Below are 19,776 nucleotides of genomic sequence, written 5' to 3'. Positions count from 1 at the left end.
ATAAAATAAAAGTAAAAATAATAGGAACCATAAGTCAGAACCCCAAATATAACAAAATCACCTATTTGTACCTATTTTTGTATCTATTTGTACATACTGCCTCACTAATTACTGGGCAAGAAAAATAGTTTATATATCCCAATACATAGTAAGTCAAATATGCCAAAAATACAAAAAGCTCTACTGCATCCAGCCACATTTTGCATTATGCAAACCAGCACGCTTTTATTGCTGACCCACAATCCTCTGCACAGCACATATAAGTATTATGTCCTGATTATATGCAAACTGCATGCAAAAGTGCATACTTTGTAAGAGCAGCTTCACTATGAACTAAAAAAAATACAAATGAATGTTAAATAAGTGTATGATTTGAAAGGCTGAACAGGTTTTAACCCCTTTTTATTGAAAATTCACTTGTTTTCTTTACAGTAATAACTCTATTTATATATGATATGTAGACAAGCTGAGAAAGCCAGTTGAAAGTGCAAATCATAGGAGCTTTCAGTGTGCCATTTATGTTTCTAGACCTTTTTTAAAATGTGAATTTTCTGTCTACAATGAAAATTATAACTATTTTTAATTTACGTGCAAATAGACTGTTTTGTAGTTTTATTATATATTTAAAGATAAGTATAGATAAGCAAAAATTAATAGAAAACATATATTCACATACATAGACTTGCATACATATACTTAAATACATTGCAAGTAAATAAGCAACTAAAATAAAATCTTCTGCATTTTGTGTTTGTGTGTGTGTAATTCCTGTTGTGTTAAGCGACTTTGAGTACCTTTATAAGCACTATAAAAATGGAATGTATTATTATTATTATTATTATTATTATTTTTCTGCTGTTTTTGTGTGTATAAATGTAAAAAAAAAAAAAGGTACATTTCCATAGACACCTGTGTCTTTTGTTTGTTTTTTGGGTTCCTGGCAGCTTTATACTTTGTTAATTAAAACAAAATGGAAAATCTGACTGATAGCCAAGTTTGTGTCCAGAAAAAGGAGCCCAGCATGTGATGTAAGGACAGACTGAAAGTTGCTTAACAGAGACAGAAATGAATGCATAGGAAGTTGACAAATTTGAACCAAAATCTCCTGGACTTCTGAGGTTTAATCTCCTTGGTGAACCATTGATCTGCTCTGTGAGACGTTGGGGGTGAGTAAAGGGTTAAAAGTGGCTGCTCTGCCTCTAAGACTCCACCTCCTTTGGATGACTCAGCACAACAGGAAGCAGGAAGTGCTCTCATGTAAGCACGTATCTCTGTCACAGGGCTTTTGGTAGAGAGGTATGTTTGGCTCTAAGTTTCCTTCGATGACTGTTAATCACTTAAAAGGCTTTAAAGGTTGATTTGTTTTCCACAGGGTGAAGTAGATACACTACGCAGAAAGAGGTTGTTGTTATAAAGAAGGGCTTTCTCTGTGTTTGACCAGTGTTTGCTGCACCTTTGCCCTACTTTCACTTTCAGAGTAAACAAGGAGTGAGGTGTCAGAATGGCCGGCAGGATGTCTCTCCCAGAGGTGGACCTCTCCTGTCCCATCTGCTGTGACATCTTCAGGAACCCGGTGGTCCTCAAATGCAGCCACAGCTTCTGTGCACCCTGCCTGCAGGAGTACTGGAGCGGGACAGGGGCACGGAGTCGAGACTGCCCTCTCTGCAGGTCCCAGAATCTGGACGAACCCGTGCCCAGTCTCACCCTGAAGAACCTGTGTGAGTCTTACATCCAGGAGAGCGAGGGTCTGGAGGAGGCAGGAGCAGAGCTGTACTGTGATCCAGGGGAGATGTGTCCTCTCCACGGGGAGAGGCTCAAGCTCTACTGCGTGCCGGATAAGATGCCAATCTGTGTGGTTTGCCACACCTCAAGGAAGCACAAACAGCACGATTGTTGCCCTATCAGTGAGGCTGTGGCAGATGTGAAGGTAAATATTTGTGTAAATATAGTGTTAACTAGGGTTGCAAAGGGGTGGAACATTTACAGTAAATTTTTGGTAAATTTCCAGAAACTTTCCATGTTGGAAGTTAGACTGGAGAAATTTGGAAATATTCAAAATTTAAAAAACCATGACTTTTCAACAGATTTATTTGTGAGTAGAACTTTATCAAGTTTTTATTATTTCATTGAACAATACGATGCAAATTTATTTATAGAGCACATTTAAAAACATTGACTAAAGCAGTGCACAACAAAAGCATTGAATTACAAAATACAGAATACAGAATACAGACAGAGTAACACAAGGATTCAGACCACAAAGCAACCCTCTATCAGACAGAGACTTCGAAGGCCAGGGAAAACAGATGGATTTTTAAAAGAGATTTAACCCTTTATCAGGCGAAGAACTATATTTGGTAACTTCAGTGGATATCAAAATGAGGTCTCCATGTCTCTCTGTGAGACGGATTCCTTCCAGCTAATCAGCAAAGATCAGGTCACAGATGGTGACACCATGACATCTGACCAATCAGTATGATAATAATATAATAATAACTTTATTGACCTTGACCTCCAATGTAAAAATGAAAAATTTAGAAAAAAAATCTTGTACAAACAGAGTTATTCTTCAATGACTTGTACGAGGAGAACTTGACTATGACAGCATATTCGGGCCAAGTATGAATAAAAAAAATATATATATATAAACCCGGCGGAGGGGGGTAATATTTCGAGAAAAAAGTTGCAAATTTCCTAGATTAAAGTGGCAAATCTACAAGAAAAAAGTCGCAGATTTTAACAAAAACATGATTGTTGCATTTAATATTACTCCTTTGCTCGTTGACCCGACCCATTAAAAAAATTTGGTAAAATGACCCCCTCTCCCACCAAAAAGACCCATTCAACATGTAAATGAATTGGAGGAATGCACAGTTTATTCCCATAAATTCCTACTAATTCCTAATGGAAGCTTTCCAATTTGAAAATTCCCAGTATTTTGCAACCCCAGCGTTAACTAAGGTGGAATAATGATGTGCTTTTGCTTGAGGCTGCTTTTCTTGAACAGCTGTCACCAGTTTTAAAGCTGAACTTCAACAGGCCTTCAAATTATCTTTGTGCTAATTATCCTCTCAGGAGCAGATGAAGTCTGCCCTCAGCTCACTGCAGGAGAAGAGGGACACTTTTGACAAAATGAAGAAAAACTACGAGGACACAGTGGCACACATTCAGGTGAAGTGCTGTTTTTGTTGATATTTCTACTAAAAATCCTGCACCTCGTTGTCAGTTTGAAGCCGAGCTTAAAAAAGGGTTCTGTTTCAGGTCCAGGCTCGGTTTGTGGAGAGGCGGACCCGGGAGGAGTTCGAGAAGCTTCACAGCTTCCTTAATGCCGAGGAGGAGGCGAGGATGGAGGCGCTGAGGAGAGAGGAGGAGCAGAAGAGTCGAGCCGTGAGGCAGAAGATCGAAGAAATGACCAGAAATATCGAGTCTGTGTCTGAATCCATCAGAGGTTTAGAGGAGGAGATCGCTCTGGAGGGCATCTCCATCCTGCATGTAAGTTTGGAAATCTGAAATCTGAAGAGATGCGTGGATATTTGCATAAAAATACACTTTTTATCTCATTTGTTTCCTCTGTTTTTTGTTTTTCAGAACTGCAAGAGGACATTGGCAAGGTGAAAAGAGCTTTTATCTTTTAAACGGAGCCTGGTCAATAGGAGATTTTGAGGCTGATAACAATGTCGAAGAAGAATGTAATTGATTACCAATATTATGACGGGCTGAAAATATGACACAAATATGAGCTGAAATGAAAACAGACCTTCTATGTGGATTGTGCACCAATTTCTGCACAGACATGATTATGCAAAGGTACTCAGAAGGATGATTTCTCAAACAACTTATTGAAAAATCCATCCGTCCATCCATTTTCCTCCGCTTATCTGGGGTAATAGTAGTATGATATTATTGCGATTTTTGTTACATGCAAATATTACATATTTTGTTATATGTTGCAATTTAAATCCCCTTTTTTTTAAAAAAAACCTTCAAATTATATCCCCCAAGTAAAACTTTGTCAGTTCACTTCTATCGCTTTTATTGCAGCAAAAAAAAAAAAAAAAAAACCCAACTCTCACAAAATGGGATTATCAAGCAGCGAGACTGACCAACACTGTCATAATAATTTCTAGAATAAAAGGTACATACTTGGTGTTGATCAAGGTATTGATACAATATTGCTTGATTTTTTCCCCCCGCCCCTAATTATTATATTTTATTCGGCTACATAAAATGGACTACATTTTCAACCAATACTAGAAATTAAAAAAGAAAATAAAGATGAAAAATAAATAGCTAAATTAACATGAGTACTGTTTGATTACCATTTAAATAAAGAAAATTTAAACAGTCAACATAATTTCTAAACTATCCCAAGCATTGTTTTCTGCACTATATGTTCTTTAAAAAAGTTTTCATACGGTCACAAACAGTCAGGCTCTTCTTTGAAACTTTCCTTTTCTCTACTTTTATAAAAACAAAAAGCATAAACTGCATATTTCTGCTTCCTGCAGCGCTGAAAGCCCAGTGGAAGATCCAGTCATGGCTCCAGAAACACTCTTAGATGTGGCCAAATATCTGGGCTCTCTGAATTACAACGTCTGGCAGAAGATGCATAAAATGGTCAAATACAGTGAGTACAGACTGCTGTCTTTTACAGGTGCATCTCAATAAATAAGAGTATCATAGAAAAGTGTATTTATGTCAGTAATTAATTTCCAAAAGTGGAAAAAAAGACATTATATAGATCCATTACACACAGAATGAAACATTTCATGTCTTAAATTATTTGATTTCTTATAATTATAATAAGTATGGCTTATATTTAGGAAGACCAAAAATTCAGTGTCTCAAAAAAATATTAAAAAGTGTTTAATTGGAAATGTTGGCCTCTGAAAAGTATGTCCATCTATATGACTCAATACTTTGTTGGGGCTATTTGACTTGAACTACTGGAAATGGACTTTTCCATCATATTCTAATGTATTGAGATACACCTGTAAACTTTCATATCATGTGTTGCCAAGGCCGGATTAACCATATGGGCAACTGGGCAATTGCCCAGAGGCCCACGGCCTCTAAAGGGCCCAGGGCGGTCTGGGCACAAGCAACATATCTGCTTATCTCTCGTTTATATGTGAAACTGTCCATCGGAGCCGTTGCTCAACAATGAATTTTGAGGTGACAGGGTGATTTCTATTTAAAATGAGCTGAGGACCAAAATGCTACTTAATTCTAGATTCGTGCATGCATGCTGCTTTACTTCTCCAGTTCTTGCTTTCTGCAAGATTATTTATTTTCACGCCTTATTTCCCCCTCATGCCATTCAGCCACACACATCCACTGATTTTATGGTCAGTAGACGAGCTGCTGGGGGTCTCTGGGCGGCTCCGATGTCCCCCGGGTCGTAACGAGATCACCGGCGTTACAGCAGTGAGCGGTAGCGGGGCTAGTTGGTAGATTAGGCTTTGGCCAAACCTGTAAGAAGCAAGGCTAAAACATCCTTTTTGGTGGTTAAACAGGAGTTTAAAGTCAAACGTTGTTCTTCTTTTAAAATCAACTTTGGCTCTAAACTATAGACGGAACTCTGTCTACAGCTAGATCGAAAGAGAGTTTCGCGTCTGCTGCAGCCATGTTGGATCTGTAAGAAAACTACAAAACTACAAGCTTCTGTCTGTCCAGTAGTACGCGTCATCGTCTTGCTGTCCCTCCCCGCTCTGTGATTGGATCCCTAAAACAGGGCTAAGAAACGGCCGTCGTTGCCAGACTGTCTGCAGGTTTGAAATGAAATCGAGCGCACAAGGCAGTATGGGTATACCCAGGCTAGATATTTATTCTGGATTTTACCAGATTATGGTGATTCTGGGGTCATGATGATGGGGCATTTGAATATTGTTGCCCAGGATACAGCAAAGTCTTAATCTAGCCCTGTGTTTCGCTGATGTGAAGAAAAGCTTGTGAGTGACAGTCTGTCCTGTTTCCTTCAGCTCCAGTGACCCTTGACCCCAACACGGCCGCCCCGTGGCTCGTCCTGTCAGACAGCCTCGACAGCGTCCACGACAGCGAGGAGAAGCAGAAGCTGCCCGACAACCCGGAGAGGTTCGACCCCGACACGGGTGTCCTGGGCCGCGAGAGCTTCACCTCGGGGAAGCACGCCTGGGACGTCAACGTGGGGGACAACACGGCGTGGGTGGTGGGCGTGGCCAAAGAGTCCGTCCAGAGGAAAGAGAAAGTGTCCTCGGTGCTGAAGAACGGCTACCTGTGCGTGTACTTCTACCACAAGATGTACTTCGCAGGGACGTCTCCGCTAACGAGGCTGAACTTGAAGAGGAACCCGCAGAGGATCAGGGTGCTGCTGGACTGTGACAAGGGCCGGGTGTGTTTCTACGACCCCCACGACAACACACACATCTACACCTTCAAGCACGCCATCGCTGAGAGGGTCCTCCCGTACTTCTGGGTGGGCTGCCAGCAGTGTCCTCTGACGGTGGAGCCGCAGGAGCTCTCTGTGTGCCCTGTTAACTATTTCTGAAAGGAGAGGGAACTATTTTTGAATTTCATATGAAGAGAGAACTCTAGAATCTAAAATCAGATTGCATACAATTCACACTTTCTTTCCTGGATCAATACAATATCATACTTTTTTTTTCAGTTAAAAACATAATGAATACTTTTCCTGTGCACTTTACAGTACGTATTTGCATACTTCAGTTCTGATCTCTGCACTTTAAATCACTACAAAAATGTCCTGCTATTTCCTTAACATTGTTTTTGCAGTATGATAGTATAGTGTGTGTGTGTGTGTGTGTGTGTGTGTTTTTAAAAAATCGGAAATATGTCTGTTTGATGGATCAAAAATGACTCAGAATTTGCATGTAAAACTTTAAATGTTGCTTGGTTTAATTTGAAATGGATTGCAAAATATGCAGTGTGTGCAAATACTAGTGTTAATCTAAAAATAAATAATTTGCAAATATAATGACTGATTTTGATTTTGTGCAACCTGCAAGTCCTTTCTGTAGTCTAGACCTGACAATGAGTGTTTTTTTTAAGTAGTAACATGAAGAAAAATGTATAAAATTTAACTAATATATATCAAACTATAGATCAACTCCATAGTGCAATGGAAGACAATAGAATGAGGTTTGTTTTTGTTATTACAATTTAATGTAATAACTAAAGATAAAGCTGGCTTTTTACAATATTATTACAGTGGACTTATTCTCACTGCTGCAAAAAAGTAGGAATTTATAATCATAATAATACATTAAATATATTTTATGTTTTTCTAAACGTCTAGAAAAGCGCAAAATAATTTAGGGGGGGCATATTTTTGTATATTGATATATTGAAGAAGATTATTTTTTAGGGGATCTGAATTATCGTTTTATTCTGACATATTATATGTTACATTTTATTTTTTATTAACACGTATAGATACTGTTAGTTTACTTTAAATTGATAGTTAGATGTTGTATAAATGATTGTTTTTCTTTTCTTCCTTAGTTTTTTTTTCTTCCATTTTTTGAATGATGCCCTCCTGTGAACGTAACTGGGCACGTCACTCTGGTCTTTTTCGCCGAGAGCACGCTGCTGCAGCGTCCTTACACTCTTTAATGAACTTTTTTGAACAAGTCGTGAGAAATACTTAAATTTGTATGACTTTCTGAGTGCAGTTACGTTTTGCAAAGCTGCCTTTTTCACAGCAAAGTTCACCGTGAAAGGCCTCAAAAGATGTCACGGTAAGACCAGCCAAATATCAACCTGTTATTAGCGTCAATTAGCTCGTTATAGTTGAACGTGCATGAACGTGCATAAATTTAAGAAAAGTTAGCTGTTTCATAAGTTTCCATGTCCAATTTAGTGCATCAACCCTTTTCCAGCAAAGGTTAAAAAAAAACACCTCGACCAAATGTAAGTTTTTGCAGAGGTTTTTCAAATTTTGCAGTTTGCATTCAGCATTTTTAATGCAATATTTTGTCTTTAATGTTTTTTTGTGTTATAATTGTCATTTTTTGTGTGTTTTTTGTAATTTTTTTGTGTTTTTGTGCGTTTTTTGTGCTGAAAATGTTGATCTAGTAAGTCAAAATGAAAAAATGATCATGGTGTGTTTTATTTGCAAGGATCTGTGCAACACAATCTCTGCAGCACCAAACACACATATTTTGCATTTAAGAATTATTGGGATTTTGATTAAAAAAAAAATTCAATTAATTGTGCAAAGGGTTGCAAAACTCTGGAATATTTAAAGTTGGACATGTCCATACATGTGCCTTCCTCCATCACATGCACAGATGATATCTAGATCAAGAATATTGAAGCCACACATTTGAACCCATGGACTACAGAAAGTTACATTTAACCATTTTTGTTTACATTTATGTTTGGATATGATACAGTTTGCTTAAATTACCCCCAATTTCCAGTTTCTTCCCATAAATGTCCATACATTTCCATAATTCACATTTTTAAGATAAGATCAGACATTATTTATCCCGCAGTGGGGAAATTTAGTTGTCACAGCAGCTCCAGATACAGACATAGATTTTAAAAAACAGAATAAAGAATATAAAAATAAGACATATACATACATTCTACACACATTATATACATACATTTCTGCTATTTGACATTTATTATTGATGTATATTTTTGTGTTTGTTTGTTTTCCTAAAAGTACTTTGCATTTTACAGATATTGCACATTAGAAAAAATATATTTTAGCATGTTAAATATTTCCGAAAAGTCCGCAGCTTAACTTAAAGTTTCTGGTAATTTACCAGAAATGTTCCACCCCTTTGCAGCCCTAATCGTGCAGCCCTGATTTAAACTGAGCGAAACTCAGTTAATATAAGCTTCCATCATGTCATTTGTGCTGCTCCTGTCATTAAATGTTCACAATATTTCTTACAGGAAGCCTCCCAAAAGAGGGGCGAAGAGAAAGTTAGCAGTCAGTAATGTGATTTTAGAGCAACAGTCCAAATCATCCAAAGTCACCTTCCTCAGTCCGTCTCTGATCCTGCTGGAAATCCCCCCCGACACCAACACCAGCCTCCCAGTGTGGGAGGCCATGAGGTCCCAGCAGGTCCATGTGGCCTGGACTGTCCACCCTTACAGCGTCAGTGTCCATTTAACCCCTGAGACCCCACAGCGAGGGACGACTTCCAGCAGCCGAGGTAAAAACACTTCGAGTGGAACCTCAGTGCCTTCTCCTGGGACCCTGCAGCCCCAGATGGTCCTCCAACCGGTCACGCTGCAGCACGGAGTCATCCAGAACTCCTGCGTCCTGCTCACCATTCCCCAAAACACCACCCAGTTGCTGCCGAGCCTCCCAGTCCAACCACAGCCCATGCCTCCAGCCCCGACGCCAGCCACCTTCCTGCCTCTGGTCATCACCCAACCACAGCCTGCCGTTCAGCCCAGCACCCCTTCCAAGAAACTGGTCCCCATCATTTCAAAAGCCACCGCCACCAACCCGTCAGTCCCCGCTGTGTACCACACCAAGAGCTCCCCTGACATCGAGATCTGTGACCACTTCCTCCTGGGGTCGTGTAGTGAAGCGGCGAAGTGCAAGCTGCACCACACGCCCTACCCCTTCCACTGGCAGCTGTGGTGCCTCAACAGCCACCGCTGGACCAGCATCCCTCCGCCCTCCCAGCTCCTACTGGAGAGGTTGTACTGTAATGTGGACCAAGAGTCAATCAGCATCAAGGACGGGTGAGTAAAGTAAAATAACTACGGTAAATGTTACTGCATGTTACTATAAGACATGGGTCTCAAACTCGCGGCCCTCGTGACAATATTTTGTGGCCCCCACCTTGATATGAAAGTTTAATGTGAGTTTTATATGAATGGCACTTTAATGTGTTGTGTGTGGAAGGTCTCTTTAATTACTTTTTAAAATAATTTTGTGTCTTTTTTGGTAATTTTGTGTCTTTTTAAAGTAATTTAGTGTTCTTTCAGTCATTTTGTGTCTTTTTTGTAATTTTGTGTCTTTTTTGGTCATTTTGTGTCTTTTTTTTTGCCATTTTGTGTCTTTTTAAGTAATTTAGTTTTTATTCTGAAATTTTGTGTCTTTTTTGTAATTTTGTGTCTTTTTTGGTCATTTTGTGTCTTTTTAATTTAATTTTGTTTTTTCTTCTGTCATTTTGAGTGTTTTTTTTGTAATTTTGTGTCTTTTTTTGGTCATTTTGATACTGTCTCCAACGGCCCCCAGGTAATTAGACCCCTGCTATAAGAAGATATTTTCTACTGATAAAGATCATTATTTTACTGATAACTCCAAACCAAACCAAAAGTTAGTATATTTGTGTGTTTTAAACTCTTCAAAGGGGACGGAATTAATTAATATAGTTAAAAATGTAATTCTGGGAACTGACATCATGACACATGGACAAAATTGAGCTCACTGGATCTTTGTATCAATAGGACCATTTTCATTCAGACAAGGTTTTCCATCACCAGAAATGTTGCGTGACTTTGGGGGGTTATTTCATTGGTACCAATGGATCTCCTAAAGGTTCTACTTTCATATCGTTATCTTCCCTTTCGTTTTTGTAACCTTACAATGCTGTTTTGTCCATCACTCCCTTCAGGCCACATCGCTACAATCTCCACTTTGACTCAATGGATCTGGAAGAGTTTGAGAAGTATGATGCTGTCAGACGACTGACGAACTCTGAGAGTCCTCTCAAGAACCCTTACTTCCCCAGCAAGTGGAAGCTCTACTGGTGGGACATCCATTACTGGGCCGAGTACGGCCAGGTGAAATATTTTCTTTTTTTTTTTTTCATTTTCGTTTCTCAGCAGCTTCTATCTTGTCCACTGATTGGTTCCTCTGTTCATAGGACGTGTCCACAATCCTGCTAAACAAGATGAAAGAAAAGGAGCCCGAGTGTTCCTTCTTCATCGGCTCTCAGCAGTACAAGGTGGACTTCACCGTCATGACCCAGACCAACGTCACCACCGGGTTCAAGAGAGAGATCCGCTGCAGACCCGTATACCGCTCCCCTGAGTCCATGAAGCCTCACCTGCAGTCAGTATCCTTTCCTCTGTCTCCTTTTCACTCAGGCTTTTAATTAAAAGTAAATAGTTATTAGAGGTAGACCGATATTTGCGTTTTTTAACTGTATCCACATTGGCCGATACATGCGATATAGCATAGTATCGCAATATTTTGCGTAGCAACATTATATCGATTCATGGTCGCCAAGTATCGATATTTAGCGTTCCGGTGGCCGTCAGTATTTAGGCGTTTTTTTGTTTGTTTTGTTTTTCAAAGGTCGTCGCGGGCTCACTTTTAGGAATATACTGGAGATACTGGCACCATGTGCGTCAGGATATATTGTCCGGGAGTTGACGAAATAAATCTGCAAAGTTAAGTTAAATATCTACTCTTTCTTTTTTTGATTATTTTTTACTTATTTTCTGTTTAAGTTGTTTGACCTCTTCTTGTTCTGTAAATAAAAATAAAGTTGTCCTCCAAAAGTGGGGTGTTGGTGGTGGGCCAAAAAAAAAAAAAAGGAAAAAATTAAATAAAATAAAAAATAAATGTGAAAGTTCAGCTTTTTAAAAAATGTTTTATTCAAAAAAAATCTGAGAAATTAATCTTAAAGTTTTTGAAAGTTTGATAAAATGCTGCAGTTATGTGTGTGCGTTCACCGATCAATAAGCTCATTTCACTTTTCAAATTTTTGTTTAAATTGAGACTTGTGTAACATTTGTTATCATTGTGTCATTTTTATCATGGAGGGAGAAAAGGCAATATCGGCTTCAAGAATCTGCCCAAAAAAATCGGCAGCACATATCAGGGACCAGTTAAGACTGATGTCAAAATAATCGGTATCGGCCTTAAAAAACCCGTATCGGTCAACCACTAATAGTTATTGTGATTGTCCACAGCTGCTGCTACATTGACAGTTAAACACAAAGGAAATGGTTTGGGATTTGTCTTGATCACATAAACACCGTCCCTTCCTCTCTCTCTACCCAGGACGGGACTCCGTACTGACCCCCCTCCTCCAGGGAACAACTTCAGCCTGGACCCTCTGGCTGAGTTCAGCTGCTGGTACCCCCCAGTGTGGTGTCTGGCCTCGGAGCAGGACTACAGCCTGGTGGAGCTTCCAGCCGGCTCCAAGGCCTACCGGAGCGTTCAAAGTTTCTTCTATGAGAGTCTGCCCGAGACCAGGGTGGACATCGTCAACATCCAGCAGGTCCACAACCGCCTCCACTGGGACAAGTATCAGAGGTTAGTATGAGGTATGAGGTATAGTATGAGGTACTTACACATAATCAGTTTGATGAAGGGGGCAATGTATTTTAAGCTCCTTTCAGAGTGCTGTTTCAGGCCGCTATATTTACGCTCCCTCCAGTCTGAATGTCCCAGAGGTGTAATGGGGGACGTAAAGGGCCGTTAAATTGGTGAGATGTGATCAATGCTGGGCTGCAATGTGAATGAACGTCAATATTACAGTCAGTATGAACGTCATAAGGCAAAATGGCAGCAGAGCTCATCACAGCACTTTTGTGGAAATGTAGTATGAAAAGGGCTTTAGCTGCGTAAAAAAAACTTAATATGCATCTTTTTGAATAAGTAGTAATAAGTAGAGGCCGGGAAAAAATCGATACAGCAAAGTATCGCAATTGTTTGCAATTTGCAGGGCAATATTATATCGATTCATGGTCGCAAGTATTGATATTTAGCGTTCCGGTGGCCGTCAGTATTTAGGCTGTTTTTTTTTCGGAGGTTGTAGCGGGCTCACTTTTAGGAATATACTGGATATACTGGTATCATATGAAACTAGAAGATCTAGGATCAAGAAATCTATAGGCACCATGTGTGTCACGCTATCATGTCGGGAAGTTGTCGAAATAAAGCTGCAAAGTTCAGCTTTTTTTATTTTTTATTAAAAAAAATTCAGAGCAGTGAATCCTAAAGTTTTTGAAAGTTTGATAAAATGCTGCAGTTGTTGTTGTCCATACATGTTTGATATCAGTTCAGTTCAGTTTGACTGAATACTTTGTTGGTCAGTCTGTGGGTTTGACTCTCATTGTGGAGAAACAAAAAGAGATGAATAGACTGAGAATTTTCTCTTATTTGACTAAATTCAATGAAGAATTTTTTTATTTTGTGCACACAAAATGCAGTTAACCCTTTGATGCACAACATATGGACAACCCTCCTAATGCACAACATGGGTCAAAAATGACTCGTTCATCCAAATTTGATTTAAAATTAAATGACCTAATACTATAATAATAATAATAATAATTTGTTTCAAATAGTTACTTTCCACACTCATATATTTAACATGTTTATGTATCATTTTGTCACACATACACTGTGTCTGGAAGGTTTTCACAGCGCTTCACTTTTTTCCAAATTTTTTTATGTTTCAGCCTTATTTCAAAATTGATTCAATTAATTTTTCCTTAAAATTATACACACAATACCCCATAATGACATTTTTGACCCATGTTGTGCATTAGAAGCGTAGTGATAAAAAAAGGGTTTTTATGCAAATGAAAAACAAAAAAATAGGATGTATGATAATCAAAAACAAATTGATTGAGGAAAACCTGGAATACTGAATGATGAAATTAATTTATTGCAAAGATATAGAAAATTAAAAACTCAGTCGGGTCACTTTAGACCCATGTTGTGCATCAAAGGGTTAAACAGTTAAATCACATTATATTGTATCGGAATACTAATCGCAAAATGCTTAAAATCGCAATAATATCGTATTGTGACTCAAGTATCAGGATAAAATCGGATCGTGGGGCCTCTGTTGATTCACACCTCTCGTAATAAGTAAATGTGAAGTATCCTTTTAACTTTGTTGCTGTATGTGCATTGTCCTTCTAGGCAGAAAGCTCACATGATAAAGGAACACCACACAGCGGAGCCTCTGGAGAGACACGTGTTCCACGGGACGAACCAAGAGGCCGTAGAGGGAATCTGCAGGAACAACTTTGACCCCCGTATGGCCGGGGTCAACGGGACGTCTTTCGGCATCGGCTCCTACTTCACCACGGACGCCTCCTATGCACACAAGTTCTCACCAAAGACTCCATCTGAGGTCTGCCACATCTTCCTGGCCAAGGTCCTGGTGGGGAACGTGTGTGTGGGGCGGAGAGACTACCGCCGCCCGCCCAACTCCAGGTCCAAGAAGCTCACGCTCCACACGTGCGTGGACAACATTAACAACCCGACAGTCTTTGTCGTCTTCGACAGCTGCCAGTGTTATCCGTATTACCTGGTCAACTACAGAGACCTGCCCGGGGAGGTGGAAATATAATGAGGAGAGTCTTTGATAGCAGGGGAGCTAGTTGATGCTTATTGTTCAGGCATAGAGTCATGGAAAAAAATATTAGATCACCCTTTTTCATCAGTTTATTCTTCATTTTAATGCCTGGTACAATTAACTTACATTTGTTTAGACAAATATGAGCTATTTCTGTTGTTATCATGATAAGAGTTTAATTAAAGAGATGATATCTAGCCATTTTCCATGGTTTTTCTTAAAAATTGTTTTGGTTATTATCAAGGAAACCATGGAAAATGTCTAGATATCAGCTCTTAGATTAAACTCATATAATGATAACAACAAAAATAGCTCATAAGAGTTTAATTTAAGAGCAGATATCTAGACATTTTCCATGGTTTCCTTGATAATAACTTTTAAGAAAACCATGGAAAATGTCTAGATATCAGCTCTTTTATTAAACTCTTATGAGCTATTTTTGTTGCTATCATTATATATGTCCAAACAAATGTACCTTTAGTTGTACCAGGCATTAAAATGAACAATAAACTGAAGAAAACAAAGGTGGTCTAATAATTTTTGTATAGGTATCCAGTTGTAAGATGAGCTGAAATGTTATTAAAATATGCTCAGTTCGCTCAAAAATGTGCAATAAAGTTCCGCACAACAGTAAAGAAAGAGCAGTTCAAGCTTACGAGGCACTTTATTTTTTTCAAAATGCATTTATTTTGGTTATTCAAACATTTTACATCGATGGAAATAAGTACTTTTGTTTTTCACTCAAAGGTTTTTGTCTGATTTGAATTTACATCTGTTGTCGTGTTTATGAAAATAAACTGTTCACTGAATACATTCATCTCTTTGTATTTCCACATGATAAACAAGTTTTGATCGCCCAGTTTTATTTTCAAATGATAAAATACAGCCATATACTTTTTTTGCATTTTTTTTTTCAAATGTCAGACTGGAATGTGTTTCACCAAAGTAGCAAAGGCATACAGTATTTATTATATTTCAAAATATTTTTTTATAAATTCTTTTTTTCTCTCTCTGCAAAACACACAAAATGACAAAACTGGATTTTCATAAATTGCTGGCACACTTGAAAATATTTTTTCACATCAATTTCCTTAAAATTAGGTATTTGTATCAGTTTGAGTATTTTTTAACAGTAATTGAATCTATCCCTGAAATGTATTGAATGCTTTTATTTTGAAGGATCCAGATTAGACGGTTGACCCTGAATGTGTTTGTACCACACAGATGTTTTCTGTTTAATTTCCATGTCCCTCACAGACATACAGTACACTGAATTAGCAAAATATTAAGGACATTTAATGATGACGTAAAGGATTCTTTCCTTTATTAATTTCCCTTAAGTTTCCCTTATAATTAAAAAGGGAGAAGATGGAGATGAAGAGAAACAGGCAGTTATAGTGTTGAGGCTTTGAAAAAAATGTAGACTGTACAAAATTGCCTCCAACTCCATCTCCACTCAATAAAATGATGATAAAACTTATATTCTGAATACTCAAATTTAGGAATGAAAATATAAGCTCTCTTGTGTATCGACGCTTCACTTTAAAATTCCTTTCTTGAAATTAGTATTTTATGTTTAAAAACAGCTTGAAATGAGCAAATAAGAAGGCATTTTATATACAGAATGTTTATCCTTTCTATTTAAATGTGCAATTCTGCATTAATGTTTTCTTTTTCATGATAACCCAACTTGTTATGACAAAAAAATCACAGTCACAAGATAAAAATTACAATTATTCACAAGTAAAACACAAAAGCCATAAGACAGACAGGCCTGTTCTGAATAATAATGCACCTTCCACACAATAATAAAAAACAAGTGAGTTATATGGAGATGGCAGTTAAACCACGTAGCCACATTTAAAGATGTAAACAAGGCTGAAATTGTGTCGCTAGTGGAGAGAGTGATGCCCATGACTTTACTGGAAAAAAGACTGTTGGATGGATGGAAAAGAAAACTTTCTTCCTTTTTCTTTGTCCCTTATTACCAAATAACTCTTAAGTTTGGCCTGAAGGTGGCGCCAGAGGAAAGGTAATTCAAAATGTTTCATGCCCTGCAGAGTAACATCTCAGCAGGCATTTCCATCCTTTAGAGTTAAAAAAAACACTGAATGAAATCAAAATTAAAGGCAACAGAAAAGACATCACCGCCCTTTAAACAATGACTAAGTGATAAATTTAACATCAGTTCTGCACCAGATGTCTGATAAAGAGTCTCCAGCACAGATGAGAATGGTGTGATTTTCTTTTTTCCCTTTTTAGGTTGTTTACATTTGTACACACACACACGGTACAAAAACTGATATTGAAATAACCACACTAAAGTGAAAAAAATAAGGAATCCGTTCAGGGATCGAGGCGTGTTGGTTCGGCCGACAGAGCGCCAACATCTCAGATCCTCTCGCTCTTATTTTCAGTCTTCGTGTCTTGACTTCTGGGTGAACTGGGTTCTCCGGGTGATGTGAGCGGTGTAGCTGTCGGCCTCCAGGCGGTCCCGTGAGAAGAGATTCGGGGGGAGGAAAGGAAAGGTGGCGGTGGTGTGGAAGTTTGATGGGCGGTTCACTCACAGGCCAGCTTACTGTCGAAGCTGGACAGGCCGATGGCGAAGGCTTGGAGAGCGCACATGGGGTAGTTGAAGTCCAGAGTGAAGATGTCTTCAGCTACTCTGCCAAACTGCATGACGATGTAGTCAGCTGGAGAGAGAAGAAACAGTTTATAAACAAGATGTTAGTCATATTATTTCATGGTGTTGTTAAAACTTGACTCTGATTGGTCAATTACAGAATTCTACAGCTGCTTTTGGAGCCCGTTGGGATTTTTTTTTGAGACTGATACTGTATTTCAGAGTGAAAAATTACACTGTTTAACCACATGATGGCCAATTAAGTGAATTGGATTTTAAGTGAGCTGGACTGAAAATAGACAATTTCTTTGTGCATTATGTGGATAATGAATAAAAGAATATTCAACATAAGACATTACTATACATACAAAACATCACCATCACCACCATCACACCACCATCATCAGTGCTAATCAATTCTAGGAATGAAAACTGAGCATATACATTTTTTTTAAATAAATTCCCCCAAAAATGTCAGTACTCACCATTAAAATAAAGAATAAATTAAAAATAAAATAAATAAAAATCAGTGAATGTTCAGTAGCAGTGACTCGCTGACCATTTTAATAAGGAATATATGCATATTAATTATAAAATTAAATAGCTTAATAAACATCAGTGCTTGTGCAGTATCAATGGATTGCAGACCATTTAAAAATAAATGAATAAAACAAAATAACAAATATATATAACAAATAACAAAAAAAAATAGCTATTACCATTTTTGAATCATACCAAGCATTATATGTTCTGTAAAATATCTAAATAAAAATATAATATATATATATATATATTTGTAAATAAAATAAAATAAAAATTACCATTTCTAAATCACCCAAAGCATCATTTTCTGCATAATCTGTTCTGTAAAATATTTGTAAAAAAAATATTTGTATAAAAAAAAAATATCAAAAATAATAACACTTAAAAAAAAGTTGTAAATAAAAATATTAAAAAATAATTATATAAATATTAAATTTTATTTATTTTATTTACTAATATTTGCTAAAAAATACAAATAAGCTATGACCATTTCTAAATCACCTCAGGCATAATTTTCTGCATTACATGTTCTATGTGTTATATGTTCTGTAAAATATTGAAATAAAAAATATTTTATCCACCAAAATGTCTTTAATAGGCCAATATCAGCCACTAAACATTATCCCTGACCTGTAAGCCTGACCAGTTGAGAAGAAGTGTAAGGACAAACAGTAAATAGTTGGCAGTACTTACGGTCGTTGTCGTGAACTATCTGAAAGTTTTTGACTGATGCTTGAGTGACGCGGCCGTGGAAGTTGAGCACGTACGACTGGGTGTCGTCGTTCCACACCGGCGCCTTGTTGTGCAGCTCGATCAGGTTGTCCAGCGAGTGATTCTGCCACCTGCTCAGCAGGCTCTCCTGCTCCTGGAACACAATCACATTCATGTTCAGACCATTCACTGGGAGCTCGTGGCTGATTCTCATGAAGCCAGTCTAAGTTATGTCTGTGAACATTATAAGGACATACTTTATTAAACTAAATATAGTTCACTTTTATATGAGTGAACAATATAGCCAAAATGAGGCACAATTCATTGTTTTGTGTTAAAATAACATTTTCTATATTTTTAAACATATTTTTGATTCACAAATTCATTACTGTAATGCGTCCAGATAAAAATGTCATGGTTTCCCCCACACTTATATACAATAAATATTTAATAAAATGTATTAAAAAAAGATATACATTTGTTTAAAAATGTGTAATTTAACAGAATATAATCAAACATGATGGTTTTTAACAATGTATAAAGAACAAAATCTGAATGAAAATTGATGAGAAAAAATGGTTAAATGTTACGGTAATGATAAAATTGTTTGCATTAAAATATGTGAATATTTTAATAAAAATACATTTTGATGATACCTGCTACCTTTGAGCATATTTAAGTGCATGCAAAAGAAAAAAAGACCTTTTGTTTTTATCTAAAAATATGTTACGGTAATGAATTTTGCTCACAGTGTCTCTAAAAATGCCAGAAAACACCTTAATATTTTTAAATAGAATATAAATTCATATTAAAGAGTGACTTTAGATTGTATATGTTATAAAGGGTCAAAGAAAATATGTATTCAATGCTCTTGGATTTTAGCAATGAGCTGTACCATCTTCATGAGAATTACCCTTGTGTTCAGAGTGAATGACTCGGGCACCATCAGACTCACATTTTGAGGCCTTACGGGGACTCGTTCAAAGTTCATGTTCATGCCCGGGATGATTACAGTCATCTTCCGTGGGCCTTTGAATCCCAGCACGTTGGTTTCCTGCCAGACGGTACAGAGAGTGTGACAATTTAATCTAACGTTATGAACGAACAGGGAAATCTCTTGTGTGTGTCTTTGTCCTTTACTCACGTAGCAGACGGCGGCTAGCTCCTGCCGTGTGTTGCTCTCCTCCAGCAGGGTCCCGGGGTTTTTGCAGGGATTGGTGCCGTTGTCATAAACTGTGAATTTGGTGCCCATGAGGTTGGACCTGATAGAAGAAAAAACATCATGTGTAGTTCAGGGTTCGTACCAGGCGGCAACCTCCGGGTCTGAGCAGGGAGGCAAACCAGGAAGTGCCTAGAGCTGCATTCTACCAAAAATTCCAGCAGGGGGCGCTAAGTGTGGCTGTAAAAAAATTCTGTCCATTCATTTCAATGTAAAATGAGAACACTTCTCATTTGATTTATTACCTCAGAAATGTTTTTTAGTAGGACACTATAGTCTCAATCGCTAGTAAAACATTTTTTTTAAGAAAATTAGATTTTAATAGTGTGAATAAGGGCCCCATTTCGAAGAAAACAGAAGATACAGAATTGTATGATTTG

The 19,776-nt window shown here is 37.8% G+C and overlaps 3 protein-coding genes across 3 annotated transcripts in view; 2 read left to right on the top strand and 1 right to left on the bottom strand.

Annotated features, from left to right (window-relative positions):
- Positions 1–1,215: 1,215 nt before the first annotated feature.
- LOC131960661 (zinc-binding protein A33-like) lies at positions 1,216–6,973 on the top strand. Its single transcript, XM_059325923.1, has 7 exons — positions 1,216–1,296; positions 1,477–1,927; positions 3,076–3,171; positions 3,262–3,492; positions 3,589–3,611; positions 4,509–4,627; positions 5,982–6,973. The coding sequence occupies exons 2-7, from the start codon at positions 1,502–1,504 to the stop codon at positions 6,524–6,526; spliced, it is 1,440 nt and encodes a 479-aa protein (XP_059181906.1). The 5' UTR covers positions 1,216–1,296; positions 1,477–1,501; the 3' UTR covers positions 6,527–6,973.
- Positions 6,974–7,456: 483 nt separating this feature from the next.
- LOC131960840 (protein mono-ADP-ribosyltransferase TIPARP-like) lies at positions 7,457–14,397 on the top strand. Its single transcript, XM_059326109.1, has 6 exons — positions 7,457–7,736; positions 8,908–9,711; positions 10,590–10,758; positions 10,842–11,029; positions 11,987–12,241; positions 13,862–14,397. Exons 1-6 carry the CDS (start codon positions 7,729–7,731, stop codon positions 14,292–14,294), a joined length of 1,857 nt encoding a protein of 618 aa, XP_059182092.1. The 5' UTR covers positions 7,457–7,728; the 3' UTR covers positions 14,295–14,397.
- Positions 14,398–16,442: 2,045 nt separating this feature from the next.
- The window catches only part of tulp3 (TUB like protein 3), a 30,987-nt gene continuing 27,653 nt past the window's right edge, over positions 16,443–19,776 (bottom strand). The window contains exons 9-12 of the mRNA XM_059326267.1: positions 19,322–19,439; positions 19,133–19,231; positions 18,160–18,331; positions 16,443–16,993 (exon numbers count right to left, since the gene is read on the bottom strand). Coding sequence (XP_059182250.1) covers positions 16,860–16,993; positions 18,160–18,331; positions 19,133–19,231; positions 19,322–19,439 — 523 coding nt within the window. The 3' untranslated portion in view covers positions 16,443–16,859. The remainder of the gene's footprint in view (positions 16,994–18,159; positions 18,332–19,132; positions 19,232–19,321; positions 19,440–19,776) is intronic.

The sequence above is a fragment of the Centropristis striata genome, chromosome 22 (genome assembly GCF_030273125.1).
Source record: "Centropristis striata isolate RG_2023a ecotype Rhode Island chromosome 22, C.striata_1.0, whole genome shotgun sequence".
In the NCBI taxonomy this organism is placed as follows: domain Eukaryota; kingdom Metazoa; phylum Chordata; class Actinopteri; order Perciformes; family Serranidae; genus Centropristis; species Centropristis striata.
Note: the sequence above shows the minus strand (reverse complement) of the source record. Positions and strands in the feature narration are given on the sequence as shown.

Excerpts from the sequence above, each read along its gene's own strand:
- LOC131960840 (XM_059326109.1), top strand. Across the intron at positions 9,712-10,589 it reads TCAATCAGCATCAAGGACGG|GCCACATCGCTACAATCTCC; the intron begins GTGAGTAAAGTA and ends CACTCCCTTCAG. Across the intron at positions 12,242-13,861 it reads CACTGGGACAAGTATCAGAG|GCAGAAAGCTCACATGATAA; the intron begins GTTAGTATGAGG and ends TTGTCCTTCTAG.
- LOC131960661 (XM_059325923.1), top strand. The coding sequence starts at position 1,502 with ATGGCCGGCAGGATGTCTCTCCCAGAGGTGGACCTCTCCTGTCCCATC. Across the intron at positions 1,928-3,075 it reads AGGCTGTGGCAGATGTGAAG|GAGCAGATGAAGTCTGCCCT; the intron begins GTAAATATTTGT and ends TTATCCTCTCAG. Across the intron at positions 3,612-4,508 it reads TGCAAGAGGACATTGGCAAG|CGCTGAAAGCCCAGTGGAAG; the intron begins GTGAAAAGAGCT and ends TGCTTCCTGCAG.